Here is an 18,991-nt window from a genome sequence, read left to right as displayed (position 1 = left end):
AGCTTGCATCATTCACCTCGAAAAGCCACAGATACCCAACACCAGCCTGTGAAAGCAGCTGGGAGGCTGCACCCTGCAAAGCATACAGGGGCAGAGCTGCCCAAGACCATGGGAACCCACCTCTTGCATCAGTGTGACCTGGATGTGAGACAGAGAGTCAAAAGAGATCACTCTGGAGCTTTAAGACTTGACTGCCCTGCTGGATTTTGGACTTGCATGGGGCCTGCAGCCCCTTTGTTTTGGCCAGTTTCTCCCATATGGAACAGTTGTATTTACCCAATACCTGTACCCCATTGTATCTAGGAAGTAACTAACTTGCCTTTGATTTTACAGGCTCATAGAGGAAGGGACTTGCCTTGTCTCAGGTGAGACTTTGGACTGTGGATTTTTTAGTTAATGCTGAAATGAGTTAAGACTTTGGGGGACTGTTGGGAAAGCATGATTGGGTTTGAAATGTGAGGACATAAGATTTGGGAGGGGCTAAGGGTGGAATGATATGGTTTGGCTGGGTCTTTACTCAAATTTCATCTCGAATTCTCACATGTTGTAGGAGGGACCCAGTGGGAGGTAATTAAATCATGGGAACAGGTCTTTCCTGTGCTGTTTTCATGATAGTGAATAAGTCTCACAAGATCTGATGGTTCTACAAGGGGGGAGTTTCCCTGCATAAGCTCTCTCTCGTTGCCTGCTGCCATCCATGTAAGACATGACTTGCTCCTCTTTGCTTTGCACCATGATTGTGAGGCCTCCCCAACCACATGAATCTGTAAGTCCATTAAACTTTTTTCCTGGTAAATTATCCAGACTCTGGTATGTCTTTATCAGCAGCATGAAAACACACTAGTACAAAGTGTCAAGGTACCTCACTTTCAAATAGTTCAGCAAACAAGACACACACACATACACACATACAAAACATATGTGCTGTGCATTACTGTTTTTCACTAATTCTTTGCTTGTAAATAGCAAAATTGTGGTAAAGGGAGAGCTGGTCATAGGCTGATGTCACCAGAACTACACATGATTCTGCCAGAATGTGACTAATTCATCCTGAAAGTATTTCTGCTCTTGGCAAGGAGTGGTTGGGTGGCACAGTATCGGCCTCAGGTTTGTGTATCCAGGACCACAAACTGTATATTACAGAGGGTACATGAAATGTGAAATAATTTGGTAGGCCAAGGTGGGTGGATCACCTGAGGTCAGGAGTTCAAGACTAGCCTGGCCAACATGGTGAAACCCCACCTCTACTAAAAATACAAAAATTGGCCGGGCACAGTGGCTCATACCTGTAATCCCAACACTTTGGGAGTCCGAGGTAGGTGGATTACTTGAGGTCAAGAGTTCAAGACAAGCCTGGCCAACATGGTGAAACCCCATCTCTACTAAAAATACAAATAAATTAGCTGGGCTTGGTGGTAAACACCTGTAATCCCAGCTACTTGAGAGACTGAAGCACGAGAACTGCTTGAACCCGGGAGGCAGAGGTTCAGTGAGCCAAGATCATGCCACTGCACTCCAGCCTGGGAGACAGTGAGACTGTCTCAAAAAAAAAAAAAAAAAAAAAAAGAAAATAGAAATGTGAAATGAGCATGTTTAGGTGTCTGTGAGTTGAGCATTGGTTAGGAGAATGTGTAGTCCTGATAGCTGGTGTTATAATAAAAATAACTTGAAGAGGCTGGGTGTGGAGGCTCACGCCTGTAATCCCATTCCTTTGAGAGGCCGAGGTGGGAATCACCTGAGGTCAGGAGTTTGAGACCAGCCTGGGCAACACGGCAAAACTGAGTCTCTACTAAAAATACAAAAATTAGCTGGGTGTGGTGGCGGGTGTCTGTAATCCTAGCTACTCAAAAGGCTGAGGCAGGAGAATTGCTTAAACCTGGGAGGTGGAGGTTGCAGTGAGCTGAGATCACGCCACTGCACTCCAGCCTGGGTGACACAGCAAGACTTCCTCTCAAATAAATAAATAAATAATAGATAAAATTAAAATAACCTGAAGAACAAGCAAAGGGTTGGGTTTAGTTGCCAGGCAATCCTGCCACCAGTTGCCTTCAGGCTTTTTTTTTCCATGCACATTTTTTTCACATTTGAACTTTCTGGGTCTCCTTCGGTTCATTTAATATCTTATGAGTACTGTTTGTGTTGGCTAGGGAGCCTAGGACAGGCCACACAATATACTCTGAAGTGAAAGAGGGTAGGTAGTCTTTGCCTTCAAGTATCTTACACTCTAATAAAAATAGAAAAGCACGTAGTTACCCCTTGGTACTCATGGGCTCCACACTCCGTGCAGTCAACCAACCGTGGCTCAAATGTATTCAGGGAAGAAAAAACAACGGAACACATCTATGCAATGATAAAAAATAATACAAATAAAAAACAGAATACTATTTATATAGCATTTCCATTGTATTAGAGATTATAAGTAATCAAGATGATTTAATGCATATGGGAGAATGTGCATAGGTTATTTGCAAAATATCGTTATTTTCTGTAACAATCTTTTAAGATTCATAAATCAATCAGATCTGTGAAGATCTTTCTGCCAAATGTTGATAAATTTACTTATCATTAAATATAAATATTATCAATATTGTTTAATTACATAGCAATCTCATATTCACAATATTTTAAATAATTAAAATTTATATTTAATAGTAATAAGTAATACAGGTTCCAGTGATTACAACCTGTTATCTTTGGAAGATGTTTTTCAGCCTTCCACAGGTGGGGGACATTGAAAGCTTGCTTCCAAGGGGTGACCACTGAAGTTCCTATTTGTCACCTTGAGTGGCCAGTTGAGTATTAGAACTAAGCTATATTCAAAATGATATCCTGGCTCTCTGTAAATTTAGGCTGGGGTGCTTTCTTTTGCTTACCCTGCCAGCGTAGCCACCCCAGCAGTATGCACCTGACTATTCTTGGACTTCTCAGTTGTGGGAGCCAACACATTCCTTTTTATTCTGTTAAGCCAATTTGAATTTGGTTTCTGTCACCTGAAACAGGAGTCCTGACTAAAACTGAACTTATGAAAAACAGATCTCCACAAACAAGAATAATGGTAACCAATCAGATGATCTCTTCAAAGCTTTGAATGTAGGTACGATGGCTCACACCTGTAATCCCAGCGCTTTGGGAGGCTAAGACAGGAGGATCGCTTGAGGCCCGGAGTTTGAGACCAGTCTGGCCAACATAGCAAGGCTCCTCTCTATAAAAAAAATTAAATTACAATGAAAAAAACTTTAAATATAAGAGTAGGCAGTATGAGTAAAAGCTGAAAGAACATGCAGAGAAGACAGCAATCCAGGCCTCAATGAAAAGGAACCTAACTCTTGACACCCTATCTAGGCCTCTATTCTCTTTTCTATCTTCTGCTTAGTCAGAATTTCTGCTCATTAATAACTGCAATCCATTCTCACTCCACCAGCATCATGGCCTGGATTGCTGCATAACACCCTAAACTGATTTGACCCTGGAACCCTTTTTTTAAGAAACACAGCAAAAGGTAATTGTCAGCAAAGCAATTTGGGCTTTACACAGAACAATCAAGAACAGGTTTCCTCTTCCAATGTGGTAATGCTCCTCATGACATCCTGGGATCAGAAATAACTAATGTTATTTATTTATTTATTTAGAGACAGAGTCGTTCTGTCGCCTAGGCTAGAGTGCAGTGTTGTGATCTTGGCTCACTGCAACCTCCACCTTCTGGGTTCAAGTGACTCTCCCATCTCAGTCTCCCGAGTAGCTTGGATTACAGGCACGTGCCACCAGGCCCGGCAAATTGTTGTATTTTTAGTAGAGATGGATTTTTGCCATGTTGGCCAGGCTGGTTTCTAACTCCCGACCTCAGATGATCCGCCTGCACTGGCCTCCCAAAGTGCTGGGATTACAGGCGTGAGCCACTGCACACGGCCAGAAGTAACTAATGTGGTGACCGATTTGGACCAGGATGTGGGCTTCCCTAGGGTAGGCAGCGTAACAAGGTCCTTTCCAGACAAGTCATTGTGCCTGCAATCTTCCTGGATCTTTAAGTTACATAACATCTCTAAGTCTTAATTCCTGTGGCACTAAAATGGGGAAAAAAACTTCATTGATTCAGAACAAGAAATCAAATATATGTAAAACGGCTGGTACATGGTACACAATGAATATTCATTCTCTTCCTCCAAACTTTAATATATCACTTACTATATAAAGTATCCAATTGTCTTTTGTTCAAATATCTTAAAATTTGTACAGCAAAATAGTATGATTTTATATATAACAAACAGCTTAAATAAAGAACCAGGATCTTTTTTTAAATCTGAAAAACAGTTTTGCCACAATTCTTCAAATGTTTTTATTGGATTTAAAATTCATTTAAGGGATATACAGATATACAACTAGTTTGATCAGCTACTAATATATTTTGGTGTCCCTTTATTTTTGTACCCAAGAGCCAATTCACTTTTTCTCCATGTTCAATATTTAGCTTTGGTAAAATGTTGCCATGTTCTTCCTCATCCGTTACTGAAGCGTCAGTATTTCCACCCTGCTTGGTGCAAGTTCCTCTTTTAGGTTTCTTCCTGTGGGTACGTTTTGTAGGACTCTTCTGTTTCTTCTCAACTTCACTGTTTGCATCCCACAACATGATCTTCCCATCATTCCCTCCAGTAAGCAGCAAATAGGATTCTGGGAGAAAGCAGACCTGGGATACCCCTAAAGTGTGGCCCTTAAATCCCAGTTCCTGTTCACACTTAACTCCCATCACCCGAAAGATTCGAACCTTACCATCTTCTGCACCACAACTAAAAATATTACCACACGAAGCCACAGAGATAGAGTGGGCTAGGGCAGGGTTTAAGAGCTGACCAGGTGACTGTGGGCCTTCCATTTCTTCTGTTTCATCCTCCTGTAAATTTGTAATCCAGAGTGGTCGGGCTTTTTGAAGACTCCACAGCATCACCTTTAAGTAAGAAGAAATTACACAGTCATACAAAATGCTAGTCAATTTGCTCAACTACTGTGTGCTTATTCAGCTTCTAATACAATCGTTAAAAGTGGTCTGAGAATGAGCAGTAAGGTAGGTTCCCAGCGGTACAAAAAAAGTAATCAAATGCTGCCATAACATGCCAGTGGAATGCTACCCCAGGACTAAAACTAGATTGCAGTAAGGTAGAATCAAGGTAGAATTAAACAAGATCCTGAGTAATTTTTGATTAATAAACTCCATCAAAGTGTAATTGTTAAGCAGGTTTCTAAAGGTTGTTCTGCTCTCATCTCTTCAAGTGAAACCAAACATTATGAAATTTGCTAGTTTTAGTCTATGCTGGTTATAGGTAACAAGGCCTATCAAGTAAATAAACTCAATCTGAATATCACTGACATGGTTTCTATCTGGAATGCCTTTCCTTTCCTTTCACATTACCCAATTACCCATCCAAGGGGCTTAAGCTCAGTCCCGGTGCCTCCAAGAAGGCTTTCCTATTTCAGCCTGCTTCTCTTTCCTGTATCTAGTTTCTGTTCTATTAACTGACATATTCTGCTAGCTTATCAGTTTCTTGAGACTCAATTAGTCTTTGCTAATGCCTAGCATAATGGCTGAGAAAGAGGAGACATTCCAAATGTGTCTGTTGATTAATATGACATCCTGGTATTAATTTCATTTGGCTTTTCGCTGTTGTTCCCGACCTGTTTTTTGTTTTTTTTTTTTAATAAGCTTTGTGGATGGGTTTTACATTATCATCTAGTGATTCATTCTTTTCCTGTATCAACCATTTTGCAAAGAAAAATACTCTTAATGCTTTCAAAGCGAACAGACAGCTGTTTTACCATGCAGTTTACCATCATCCCTGAATGATAACTCATAATTTTAATAGACACTGGAAAAAGCATGGCCTTGTGTAGACAGGAAAAGCATAGATCTGAATTGGCAAGATTAGCATTGCTGATGCTATTAAGAATTTGGTTTCCTATTCAAGGTAACTTCCCTTGTGATTATTCTTATTGGCTTATTTTCAAAAGCAGTGACATCTACTAACACTTATATTCTGCTTCTCTTAGATGAAAATCTCTTTGAATTGGGTTTATAACATTATACTATGTGACGAACAATCACTATTTGGGTGAAGTTAAAGTACTAACAAATTAAGCTAAAGCAAAACAAATAAATATTAGAAAATATAACAGGAAGGAGTGCTGAAACTTGATATGAAAATAGTTTGTTTTTGTTTTTTTTTTAAATAGGGTCTCACTTTATCACCCAGGCTAGAGTGCAGTGGCACGACCATGGCTCACTGCAGCCTTCATCTCTCGGGTTCAAGTGATCCCTCCACCTCAGCCTCCCAAGTAGATGGGACTACAGGCGCACGCTACCACACCCAGCTAATTTTTGTAGAGACAGGGTTTTTGCTATGTTGCCCAGGCTGGTCTCCAACTGCTAGGCTCAAGCAATCCGCTCACCTCCACCTCCCAAAGTGATGGGATTACACACATCAGCCACAACGCTCAAAAAGTTTCTATTAAAAAATCTAAACACGGCTGGGTGCAGTGGCTCACACCTGTAATCCCAGCACTGTGGGAGGCCGAGGCGGGCGGATCACGAGGTCAGGAGATCGAGACCATCCTGGCTAACACTGTGAAACCCCGTTTCTACTAAAAATACAAAAAATTAGCTGGGTATGGTGGCAGGCGCCTGTAGTCCCAGCTGCTCGGGAGGCAGAGGCAGGAGAACGGTGTGAATCTGAGAGGCAGAGCTTGCAGTGAGCTGAGATCGTGCCACTGCACTCCTGCCTGGCCAACAGAGCAAGACTCCATCTTAAAATACATATATACATACATACAAGGAAAACGGACATTCTAGAATCTGCTAGCTTCACTGTATTGGCAGATAGCCCCAGTTCTTTCTCATACGGTCCTTATGAATGGACTGTATTTTCTGTCCTCCAAAGACATTCAAACACAAACTGCACCCAAAGTGTTTCAGCAGCTGAAACACCTTGTATTTGACTTAAACCATCTAAATGTGTTAACAGCCATCCCAGATTCTACCAAGTCTAGAATCATTCCCATGTATTGAGGATTCCAGACTGTTCCTGTCTGGACATTCCCTTTGCGCTTCTTGACTTTCCCAAGCAGCTGAAGACTCCGAGGTGTTTCACACTTAATTTCTCAACCAGCTGTTCCAGCAGTTATCGTCCTAAGCAAGAGAGCTAGAGATACTGAAAGAAAACAATGAAAGAGTTTGGGGCTCATGGTTCTGTAAAACATCGAAGGGAGAAAAAGTGGGGAACCAGCAAATGTTCAGAAGTGAGTGTAATAGTAACAAAGTGACTTTTCAAAAAAAAAATCCCCCTTTTACAAAAACGTTTCTTTCCATATAAAAGACTCCTCTTCAAGATAAAGAGCCTCTTAAGGCCAGGTGCAGTGGCTCATGCCTATAATCCCAGCACTCTGGGAGGTCAAAGCAGAAGGACTGCTTGAGCCCAGGAGTTCAAGACCAGCCTGGGGAACACAGGGAGCCAGCCCTCCTCTCTAGCAAAAATAAAAAAAATTAGCTGGGTGTGACGGCTTGTGCCTGCAGTCCCAGCTACACAGGAGGATGAGGTGGGAGGATCACTTGAGGGAGTGCGAGGCTGCGATGAGCTGTAATTATACCACTGCACTCCAGCCTAGATGACAAAGACCCTGTCTCAAAAACAAACAAAAGAGCCTTCTCCACCCTTCTGGTCTGTAAGTGTTGATATTTTGGTCTTACAAAATCGAGAAAGAATAACAAACCTCTGAATCATCTGTTTTCAGATGCAGAAGGGGGCAGGGAAAGAACATCAACATGTATGCTACAGATATATGACAGTTTTAATTTTCTAAGTCTTTCAAGAAAAAAAGTATAGTTGAATGGTAGGTAGACAGGTATTTATTTAATTTTTTTTTTTTTTTTTGAGACAAGGTCTCCCTCTGTCACCCAGACTGGAGTGCAGAGGCACAATCTTGGCTCACTGCGACCTCAACCTCCCGGGCTTAAGCAATTCTCCCATCTCAGTCCCCCAAGTAGCTAGGACTACAGGCACTCACCATGAGCCTGGCTAATTTTTCTACCTTTTGTAGAGATGTGGTTTCGCTATGTTGCCCAGGCTGGTCACAAACTCCTGAGCTCAAGCAATCCACCTCCCATGGCCTCCCAAAGTGCTAGGATTAAAGGCATGAGCCACCGTGCCCAGCCTAATGTTATTCTTTATACCTCACATATATAAATATTACTTTGTACATATTAAATAAAAAATTAAGCAGTCTCAAGTGTCTTAACGAACCACACTTTGCTTTTAAGTTCCTCGCCTCTTTGAATGTGCTTTGCTTATTTTATTTTTCTGAGACAAGGTCTCACTTTGTCACCCAGGCTGGAGTGCAGTGGCAAGATCACGGTTCACTACAACCTCGACCTCCCTGGGCTCAGGTGATCCTCCCACGTCAACTTCCCAAGTCGCTGGGACCATAGGTGCATGCTAGCACACCTGGCTAATTTTTGTAATTTTTTGTAGAGATTGGGTTTTGCCATGTTGCCCAGGCTGCTCTCGAACTCCCGGGCTCAAGTGATCTGCCTGCCTTGGCCTCCCAAAGTGCTGGGATCTCAGGCATGAGCCCTCAGGCACGTAAGCTACCATGCCTGGCCCTGCCTAATTATTCAAACCTAAGTCAAAAGAAATAATTTGATAATTACTGTTACATAAGAACAAAGAGAGGTGTGCTGAACATGGCAATCATTCAGTTGCTGCCTTGAGATAAAATCTGTTTGCTAAGAGAGCAGGAACTCAAAATAGTCACATCTCCCTTCCACTATTATTATGCCGACATTCTTGGGCTCCCCCATAGACTGGCTATCCTTAAAGTTTAGGATAATACTAGATGAACAGGTTTTAGGAAGAAAACTGTGGAAAAAACTATAGAGTTTCAACTTCAGTTAAGGAAGTAATTTCTTAAAAGCATGGTTATACGGCTGTTACATCACAACCCAGTGTAGAAACAAATCTACTACGAATGTTCAGGAATTTTACCAGGCAAATCAAAATAAGAAATTACCTGAGCCTCCCTTTTTCAAAATACTTGTTTCCTGGGCTGTTCACTAGCAAGTGCCTGCCACTAAAACGTCTTACCTGGAACTGGGGGCAAGAGAGTAAATTCTGAATGCCCATTCCTTATCTAATCTGAAAAGTACACATCACTTTTGCATACCTAATTGTCTATCGCCATGCCTAGTGGTTAATTAACGAGCTACTGATGGAAAACTGGTATAGCTGAAGGATGACAGAATGACTAAAGACACACTGTACAATCGGCCTACTTAAAACATGTCCACCTGGTTGTATAGCTCTTTCTTTACAACCAGAAGGGCAGATTATTACCACCAGGGTGGAGGATGTACGACATTTATAAAGGGCTTGGTCAAAACCTAGGAGTGGAAAAGGAAGGTAGAGGTTGCAGGGTCACTATGCCCCACACATGTAGAGTGAGTCTCAACCCAGGCACTATCGATGTTTTTTGGGGAACAATTCTTTATTGTTTGGAGATATCCCAGCATTGCAGGACAGCCACTGATTCTGCCTACTGAATACTGGTAGCTTGCAGGAGAGGGGAACAGCATGGTGACAACAAAAACAGTCTCATCATTCTTAAATTGTAAGGCAGATGCAGGGTTGGGGAGGGAGAGGTAAAGACCACTAGCTAAGAGGGTGGAAGTCAAAACTTCTGATGCTATTAAAAAGAACACAGAATCTTAGAAGATACTGTATCAACTGAGAACAGGGATTAAATGCCTAAACAGTGCTGGACACAGGTCATTCTCAATGGTTCTCTCTAGAAGCCACCTCATCCCAAACCAAGAAACTTTTCTGTGACATTACTGATGATACTCTGCTTGAATACCTGTCATCCTAGAGAAAAAACATAGCCTTAGGAGCCAGAGAGATTGAGCTTTGAATCCCAGTCAGGTGGCTATGTAGATACTTAATGTGAATTTCAGTTTCTTTATAAAAAAAAAAAAAAACAAAATCACTAGGAGGGTGTGATTAGAATTAAAACGAATATACACAAAGCACTGTCAAGAACTAAGTGCTCAACAGAGAGAAATCGTGACGACTCTCACTCCAGTGATGAGATTTACTCTCAAGAGGAAGCACATCCTGCCATGGGAACGTTCAAGCTATTTGAAAACGTTTACGTTAAGCCCAAATCTGCTTTCCTATGACTTCTCTTACGAAGACCAGCATATTCCATTTTTTCCCTCAAGAAAACTAAGAATTAAACACCTCCAGTTCTCTACATAATGGGGTTTCTAGATATATCTGCTTTCCTGATGGACTTCCTCTGGATTTGGGCAATTTGTGATGTTCCTTTCTTTTTCCTTTTTTTCTTTTTGAGACAGAGTCTCATTCTGTTGCCCAGGCTGGAGCGCAGTGGCGAGATCTCGACTGATTGCAACCTCCGCCTCCCGGGTTCAAGCAATTCTGCCTCAGGCTCCCAAGTAGCTGGGATTGCAGGCGCCCGCCAGCACGCCTGGCTAATTTTTGTATGTTTAGTAGAGACGGGGTTTCACCATGTTGGCCAGGCTGGTCTTGAACTCCTGACCTCAAGTGATCTGCCCACCTTGGCCTCCCAAAGTGCTGGGATTACAGGCACGAGCCACCACGCCCAGCCACGATGCTCCTTTCAAAACTCAGCATTGAATACGGTGATTTGATCCTCATCACCAATACACAATATTTCAGTTAATGTACCCCAGAACTTTAAAGTAAAAACAGATCCCTCTAACTTTTTGTTTAAACAGAGTTTATAGAGAATGTGTGGACCAACTCTGCCTTTAGTACTCACCGTTGTTTGTTTAAACAGATGTTTACAACCAAATATTTGAATTTTCAGGTTTTAGGAATATCTTACAGTACAGAGAAAGGAAGAATAAAGGATTAACAATTACTTTGTGAATAAATTCTACTAGATTTTATCAGACTAGCATTAAATGTAGAAATAAGGCTTATCGTTCATAAATGGATATGTTAGTAGAAAACAGAAAAAGCAAAGGTATTTGGTGTGATCAATAATTTGATTCTGTTAGCAAATCCCACTCAGAAATTCTCCAAGTACTCTGTGCAAAAGCATCACCTGCATATCCAGTCCACATGACACCAGGCTCTGAGGCCTCTGAGGTCGAAAAGCCACCGAAGAGCAGATATTGGAATGTCTCTTCAAGGACCTGACGACCTTCTTGTTCTCCACGTCTAGGATTTTGATTGCCCCAGAGTCATCAGCAGAAGCCAGCAGGTTTTCAGTTTGATTCAATGAAAGACAATTGATTTCTTCTTCATTCACATGAAAATGGTCCAAGGAATCTTTGAGGGACCTGACATCCAGTACACTAATGGTTTCTCCATGTGAGGCATAGAGCTTCATGGGGCAGGAGGGAGAAAATAAGACACTGGTAACATCATCAGCCCCTTGGAACTGCATGTGTCCTAATGGAGTTCCATCTTCACCCCAAGCCGTGAGATCTCCACCCTCCGCTCCGGAGGCCAGCAGCCCTTCTTTACTTGCATTTAGGCAGAGGACAGGAGAAGAATGTCCGCCAGTCCACTTGACTGCCATAATGGTCCCGAAGACTCTGTGAAGGGGAAACAACTGTAATCTCATGTTTTATGCATTGACTTGATGGTAGGAGACAGATGTAATCAACAGTATTTCATAAAGACATCTTAAAAAAACTAAATTAAAAAAAAAAAAAAAAAGGACACTTAAAGATCAAGTCTCCAATAGCCTAGCTGAGCACAGGGTTGTATCCTGGCTGGCAAATGCTTCAGTGGGCTTCCTTTGCCATCAGGGATCTAGGTAAGGCTGGTCCTCCAGTCTTTGATAGGGAACCCACAGAAGAATGAACATTAAATATTTTAAATTAGTAAAAATTCTATTAAAGAGAGGGCTGCAAAATCATCAGGTTATACCTCTAATCTGAATAATGTTTTAGATGATGAGCTCTGTAGCTAGGCTCTCCAGGTTTGTAGTAGCTAGGTGACTGGGCAAATTACTGAACCTCTCTGTCACTCACTTTTCTTCTCTATAAAATGATAATAACAACACTTATTTCATAGGATCATAATACATGTAAATCACACATAATGGTGCCTGGTACATAATGAGTACTCAACAAGTATTCCTATTGTTACTTTTTCTGTTTTTATTAGGCTGGTCCAAAGTGGCATCACACGTACTGCACCAGTACTCTCCAAGTGTGGTCCTCAGACCAGCAGCATCAGCACCACCTAGGAACTTGTCAGAAATGCAAACTGTCCGACACAACCCCAGATCTACTGAATCTGAAACTCTGGGGGTGAGACTAAGCAATGTGCTTTTGTTGTTTTTGTTTTGTTCTCTGAGATGGAGTCTCGCTGCTGTTGGTCCGGGCTGGAGTGCAATGGACGATCTCAGCTCACTGCAACCTCCGCCTCCCGGTTTCCAGCAATTCTCCTGCCTCAGCCTCCCGGGTAGCTGAGATAACAGGCACCCAGCAACAAGCCTGGCTAATTTTTGTATTTTTAGTAGAGATGGGGTTTCACCATGTTGGCCAGGCTGGTCTCAAACTCCAGACCTCAGGTGATCCACCTGCCTCGGCCTCCCAAAGTATTGGGGTTATAGGTGTGAGCCACCGTACCTGGCCGCAATGTGTTTTAGTAAGTCCTCCAGGTGATCCTGATGTACAATGGAATTGCACAATCTGTATTACACTAATAACCACCTGGGGAACTGGTGAAAATGGCAGGCCCTTGGGTCTCCCCACCAGATACTTATTCAGTAGGTTATCTAATTTTATTCTCAAAGCAACCCTTTTGATTGGTATTATTCCATTTTAGGGATAATAAAACCGAGTCTCAGAAATGTTAAATAATTTTCCCAAGGTCACTTGACTCTTAGGATTTGTAAGGGATCCCAAATGTTTTGCTTTTATTTTGAGACAGGATTTTGCTCCGTCACCCAGGTGCAGTGCAGTGGCACAATCGTGGCTCACTGCAGCCTCGACCTCCCAGGCCTAAGCAATCCTCCCACCTCAGTCTCCTGAGTAGCTCAGACCACTTATGTGCACCACCATGCCTGGCTAATTTTTATTTTATTTAATTTTTTTTTTTGCAAAGTCGGGGAGGGGGTCTCCCTATGTTGCCCAGCTTCCAAATATTTAAATAATGAAGGTCCTTTTCTAACAACTCCACCTGACAAGTTTTGTTATTAGTCTTTGAAGAAACAGAAAATGACCAAAAATTACTAGTAAGTCATCAGTGCTTTAAAATGTACTCACATATGTTTAATCATATTATCATCTGCCTGCATTTACACAACAGTGCAAAATTTAGGTTTCTGATCCTCTAGGAATCCCAGATATAGACACACTGGAAATGCCACATAATACGGGCCTGCCTTGCCTGCCTGCTGGTCAAGGCAAAAAAGGAATCGGGGCAATTTATACAACTCTAATCTTGGTCAAGACAAAAGGAAGCAAACAAATCTATCTGGACAAATTTAATTTTTAATTTCATAAGCGAAAGGAGAACTTACCCGAGTGCCAGACCCCAGAGCTGCTGTGCTATTTCCAGGTAAGATACTTGAATTTAGCCCAATGGTACAGAGATAAATTTCCTTATTTGGAAAAATCATTTAAAATAATCTGGCAATCTGCCCAAAGTTTCCATTCCCAACACAAAGCTTTTTTTTTTTTTTGGAGACAGAGTCTTGCTCTGTCGCCCAGGTTGGAGTGCAATGGTGCAATCTCAGCTCACTGCAACCTCTGCCTCTGCCTCCTATGTTTAAGCGATTCTCCTGTCTCAGCCTCCCAAGTAGCTGAGATTACAGGCACCCACCACCATGCCAGGCTAATGTTTGCATTTTTAGTAGAGACAGGGTTTCACCATGTTGGCCAGGCTGGTCTTGAACTTCTGACCTTAAGTGATCCACCCACCTCAGCCTCCCAAAGTGCTGGGATTATAGGTGTGAGCCACCGCACCCAGCCTCCCCCTACTTTTAGTCACACACAGGTTCACTAATTAGACCGCAAAAAAATCACTGATCTATTAGTAATCAAGGTAACAGAAACGTGGTCACAAAATCAAATATAGAAATGTTCATAAAAATAAAATGGAAAAAAGACAAAATTAAACTTTGTTTTCAAGCAGAAGCACTCAATTAATATACAGAAGAAACTAATTGGAGATGGAAGCAATAATATTTAAAGGAGAGGACTGGAGAGGAAATGACTCAGAGGGAGGTAAAAACAGGGAGTCCTGGTGGTTTGATTTTTGCTGACAAGTACTGAAACAGCAGCAGGTAAATATGCTGTAACGAAGACTGTTGCCAGATAAAGTTTATCTGGATAAAGTTCCAGATAAACCAAGATTTTAAACGAAAGGCACTGACAGTATTTAGGCTGAGGAACTGTAATACTGACTTATCTCATGATAAAGATGCTATTCTACAAATTTGAATTGAATATTGAAAAGTCAATTTAAGTTACAATTTTGTTTAACGATTTCAATTTTTTTTCTTTCTTTTTTTTTTTTTTTGAGACAGGGTCTTGCTCTGTCATGCAGGCCTTGACCTCCCCAGCCTCAAGTGATCCTCCCACCTTAGCCTCCTGGTTAGCTGGGACTACAGGCTTTCGCCACCAAACCCACCTAACTTTTTGCATTTTTTTGTAGAGATGAAGTTTCCCCACATTCCCCAGGCTGCTCTCGAACTCCTGGGCTCAAGCGATCCTCCCGTCTCAGCCTCTCAAAGTGCTGGGATCATAGGCATGAGCCACTGCACCCAGACAATGCTTTCAAATCTTTAGAATGTCGATCATTTCTTTCCCAGCCTCTTTGAGGCCAGGCTGGTCTCGAACTCCTGACTTCAGGTGATCTGCCCGCCTCAGCCTCCCAAAGTGCTGGGATTACAGGCGTGAGCCACGGTGCCTGGCCGAGAGCATTTTTTAAAAGGGTGAAGTGCCACAGCTGGCAGTTCTCATCGGCCAGATCATTGCTATGATGAATCAACTTTGAAGTCAGGAGGTCTATACTCTAGAGCATTAAGATTTGCTGATATTTGTGTGCATACAGGTTTTGGATCCCAGCTGGGATTTTAGGTTTTCTCTGAAACAAGAATGAGGCAGGGTTTCTAATGCTCCCATTTCTCCATTACAAATCTACCCACAGGAGAGCCAAATAAATGTTGACCGACAGACAAACGTTTTAGCAGGTTTTCTAATTTAACTCTTTTCTAGAAAAGATTTAACTCAATCTTCAAGGTTCATTTGGTTAAGTTTTACTCCAAAGTATGAGAAGATAGGCAATAAACGAATTTTGTCCCTAAAGGGAGTATTATAAAGACTACAGTTCCTATAAATTTTTCCACAATGGAACCAGTAGTAACTCTTGTTCTATTAGTCTCACAAGACCCCAAGAACAGCTCTATCTTATTAAACGCTACATACTAAACTCCTGCTCTTTAAATCACATAGATAATATTTACTGATTGTTTTCCAGTCAGAAAATAAAAATAAATAACTATTCCTGGGAATGTTAAAAAAAAAAAAAAAAAAAAGGGTGGGGGAGGCTGGGCGTGGTGGTTCATGCCTGCAATCCTAGCACTTTGGGAGGCTGGGGCGGGTGGATCACTTGAGGTCAGGAGTTTAAGACCAGTCTGGCCAAGATGGAGAAAACCTGTCTCTACTAAAAATACAAAAATGAACTGTGCGTGGTGGTGTGTGCCTGTAATCCCAGCTACTTGGGAGGCTGAGGCAGGAGAACTGCTTGAACCTGGGAAGTGGAGGTTGCGGTGGTGAGCTGAGATTGTGCACTGCACTCCAGCCTGGGTGAGAGTGAGGCTCTGTCTCAAAAAAAAAAAAAAAAAAAAAAAAAAAGCCGGGGGAAGTTTGGAAAGCCCCACAAATCCATACACTCTGTGGCTATTAATTTAGTCAATCAAGATTTATCATGCAAAGCATTGATCAGTGATTCAACCAGAGCCTCCACAATTATTTACTTAGTCTATAAAATTAAAATGATTTATTATTTGAAACACACCAAAGAACACTATCAAAAAGTTAAACAATCAGATTGCTGTGATAGAAGGGTAGTGGGAAAAAATGTAATTAAAGTTAGGTTAAATCAAAACAATTTTTCAGAAATGAGTTGGCAAGCCACTGTTTCTTGCTTTTCTGACTGCAACTTTCGGAAAAGCCTGGCAGAAAGAGGTGAAGTGTCACCATCCCCACTTGATACATTCATGTATCAAGTCAACAAACTTCTCTTTTCCTATCGAGTTGCCTAAAGCGTCAAGCACAGCAGTTAATCATATCCTACTGTAAATTACTTTAATCAGATAATAGATCACTTCCTTCTAATACCTAATGAAATCATATAGAGTGGGTGAGGGAAAGGTGAGTTTTTCTTGTTTTTTTTTTTTTGAGACAGGGTCTCCCTCTGTTACCCATACTGGAGTGCAGTGGCCCAATCTCTGCTCACTGCAACCTCCACCTTCTGGGCTCAAGTGATCCGCCCACCTCAGTCTCCCAGGTAGCTGGGATTATAGGCTTGCACCACCACGCCCAGCTAATTAATTGTATTTTTTGTCGAGACAGGATTTCACCATGTTGCCCAAGCTGGTGTAACTCCTGAGCTCAAGCAATCCGCCCACCTCAGCCTCCCAAAGTGCTGGGATTACAGGCAAGAACCACCGTGCCCTGCCAGGTGAGTTATTTTGAGAGCAATTTTTTTTTTTTTTTTTTTTTTTTTGAGACAGAGTTTCGCTCTTGTTGTCCAGGCTGGAGTGCAATGGTGCAATTTCGGCTCATTGTAACCTCCGCCTCCCGGGTCCAAGCGATTCTTGTGCCTCAGCCTCCTGAGTAGCTGGGATTACAGGCACGCGCCACCACGACCGGCTAATTTTTGTATGTTTAGTAGAGACAGGGTTTCACCATGTTGGCCAGGCTGGTCTCGAATTCCTGACTTCAGGTGATCCGCCCGCCTCAGCCTCCCAAAGTGCTGGGATTACAGGCGTGAGCCACGGCGCCTGGCCGAGAGCATTTTTTAAAAGGGTGAAGTGCCGCAGCTGGCAGTTCTCATCGGCCAGAGCGCAGAATGAGTACTGAACATGGGGAAGGGGCTTGGCGGGGTGGGTGATGAGCAGGTGAAAGATTTGTAAAAAAGAAAAGGAGGGGCTGAGAAGGGTAATCTTTTACTTTGAAATTCTACCTGGGGCACTTAGGAGACAGTCTGCCGTTGAAAGTCACCTCAGCGACTGGGCTAGAGATTAGCACCAGAAAAACATCGGATCCTTCAAAGGTTCTACCTCGGCTGCACTGTGACAGGATAAAAGCCAGTCTTTAAAACTGAATGATCTCGAAACACTCTGCACCAGTCATACCACCACTGGCCCTTTCAAGTGCTTGTGCCTTTAAGGCTGTTCATTCTGTCTAGTTCATTATCTCGTTTTCAGATGGATCAACTCTGCTTATCCTCGAAAACTTAAAAGAAATTAGTGAGAGAGAGTCACCATCACCATAGTCAGCATAGGTCAACTTTTCTTTACAGGCTTGGGGTTTCCAAAGCTGGACTTGATGTGGAGAAGCTGGATAGCAACCAAAATGACTGAAGGGCTGTGGCGCTGGCATTGGTAAGAAGGAAAATTAGGGTTACTGGACTTTGTGAAAAAGACATATGAGGAGAACGGACAGGCGAGTAATAATCAAACACCATGTATCAGAGGGTAGGGAAGGTAGCTGCCGTTCCTTTGCTTTTACTAGAGACTAAGAAATGGATATAGCAAGAAGCTTCAGAAAAGATTTCTTACTACATAAAGGTTCCAAGACATTGGAGTTGACTAAGGGAGTCTGTGAACCTTATTATTTTAATTACTTACCTCATGGAGTTGTTTTGAGAATTATGTATATAAAAATCTGCGTAAATGACCTAGTATAGTGCCTGGTTCACACCGTGACTCAAATGATGGTTATTATTATTCTCTTACTAAGCATTCTTTAAAGGCTGTCGGAAAACTTTTGGGGCCACCTAGGAAATCGTAGTATAATCAAATAATGCTGAAATTCTTGTGTCTGTGTGTGTCTGAGGTAGGAGCTCACTCTGTCGCCCAGGCTGGAGCACAGCAGTCGATTACGGTTCACCGCAGCCTCGACCTCCCGGGCTCAGCCTCCCAAGTAGCTGGGACCACAGGCGCACGCCACCACCCTCGGCTAATTTTTCTATATTTTGTAGCGACACGGTCTCGCAATGTTGCCCAGGCTGGGATGCTGAAATTCTTCCCCTTCCAAGAATCCATCTATAATCATGGCCTCCACGTCATTCTCCCTATTGGAATGTTTAATTGACTAAAACTACATTGCCTTCATCTGCTTACTAAGCGGTGGCTCCAGCAAAGACCACACCTTGTCCAAAAGACGGAAGCAGTTAATTAGCACTCAAAGGGCACTCGAAGGTGTGGGCGCGGGGGTGTCCAGTCGCAGCCACCTTACTTTCCGAAGGCACACAGGCACCGACCATGGGCTAACTGCCGATATTCGGGGAGAACGAGAGGGCCTGACCAGGTCAAGACGGCCTCCGCTGCCCAAGCTACACAAAAAGGTGGGGGAGCTAGGAACTGGCGAGCAAGGAAAGAAAAGTTTCACGCGTCGAGTTGGAGTCTGAAGCAAGGACCTAACTGACACAGGGAAACGTCACAGGAAACGGGGCCCAGGAGAGCAGACGCAGAGCCACCAGACCAGAAAGAGGAAAAGGCACTGGAAAGCAGCATCGAAGCCACCAGCCGCAGCCTCATACCTGCTCTTCCCGCTCCCCTCCTCGGCGCCCAGCGATGACCTCACCCGCCGGCGCCCAATCCCGTCGAGCGTAAGGCGTGAGGCGGCGCAGCCAAACAGTCACATCCGGGGCCGAGAGGAACCGCGAACGAGCTGGGCGTGCGCCCTTGCTTCGTGCCCTCAACCCGCATGGCGGAGCCA

General features: G+C 42.9%; 1 protein-coding gene across 2 annotated transcripts; it reads right to left on the bottom strand.

Moving 5' to 3' along the window:
- Positions 1–4,319: 4,319 nt before the first annotated feature.
- Positions 4,320–18,896, bottom strand: WDR53 (WD repeat domain 53). Of its 2 annotated transcripts, XM_008009655.3 has the most exons (3): positions 18,813–18,896; positions 11,125–11,620; positions 4,320–4,939 (listed from the first exon to the last, which is right to left on the bottom strand). In XM_008009655.3, the coding sequence occupies exons 2-3, from the start codon at positions 11,602–11,604 to the stop codon at positions 4,343–4,345; spliced, it is 1,077 nt and encodes a 358-aa protein (XP_008007846.2). In that variant the 5' UTR covers positions 11,605–11,620; positions 18,813–18,896; the 3' UTR covers positions 4,320–4,342. The 2 variants fall into 2 exon arrangements, with proteins under 2 accessions (XP_008007846.2, XP_037859051.1); XM_038003123.2 differs by lacking the exon at positions 11,125–11,620 and having other exon boundaries at positions 18,813–18,848.
- Between the last annotated feature and the right edge of the window lie 95 nt (positions 18,897–18,991).

This window comes from Chlorocebus sabaeus, chromosome 15, assembly GCF_047675955.1.
Source record: "Chlorocebus sabaeus isolate Y175 chromosome 15, mChlSab1.0.hap1, whole genome shotgun sequence".
Taxonomy (NCBI): domain Eukaryota; kingdom Metazoa; phylum Chordata; class Mammalia; order Primates; family Cercopithecidae; genus Chlorocebus; species Chlorocebus sabaeus.
Note: the sequence above shows the minus strand (reverse complement) of the source record. Positions and strands in the feature narration are given on the sequence as shown.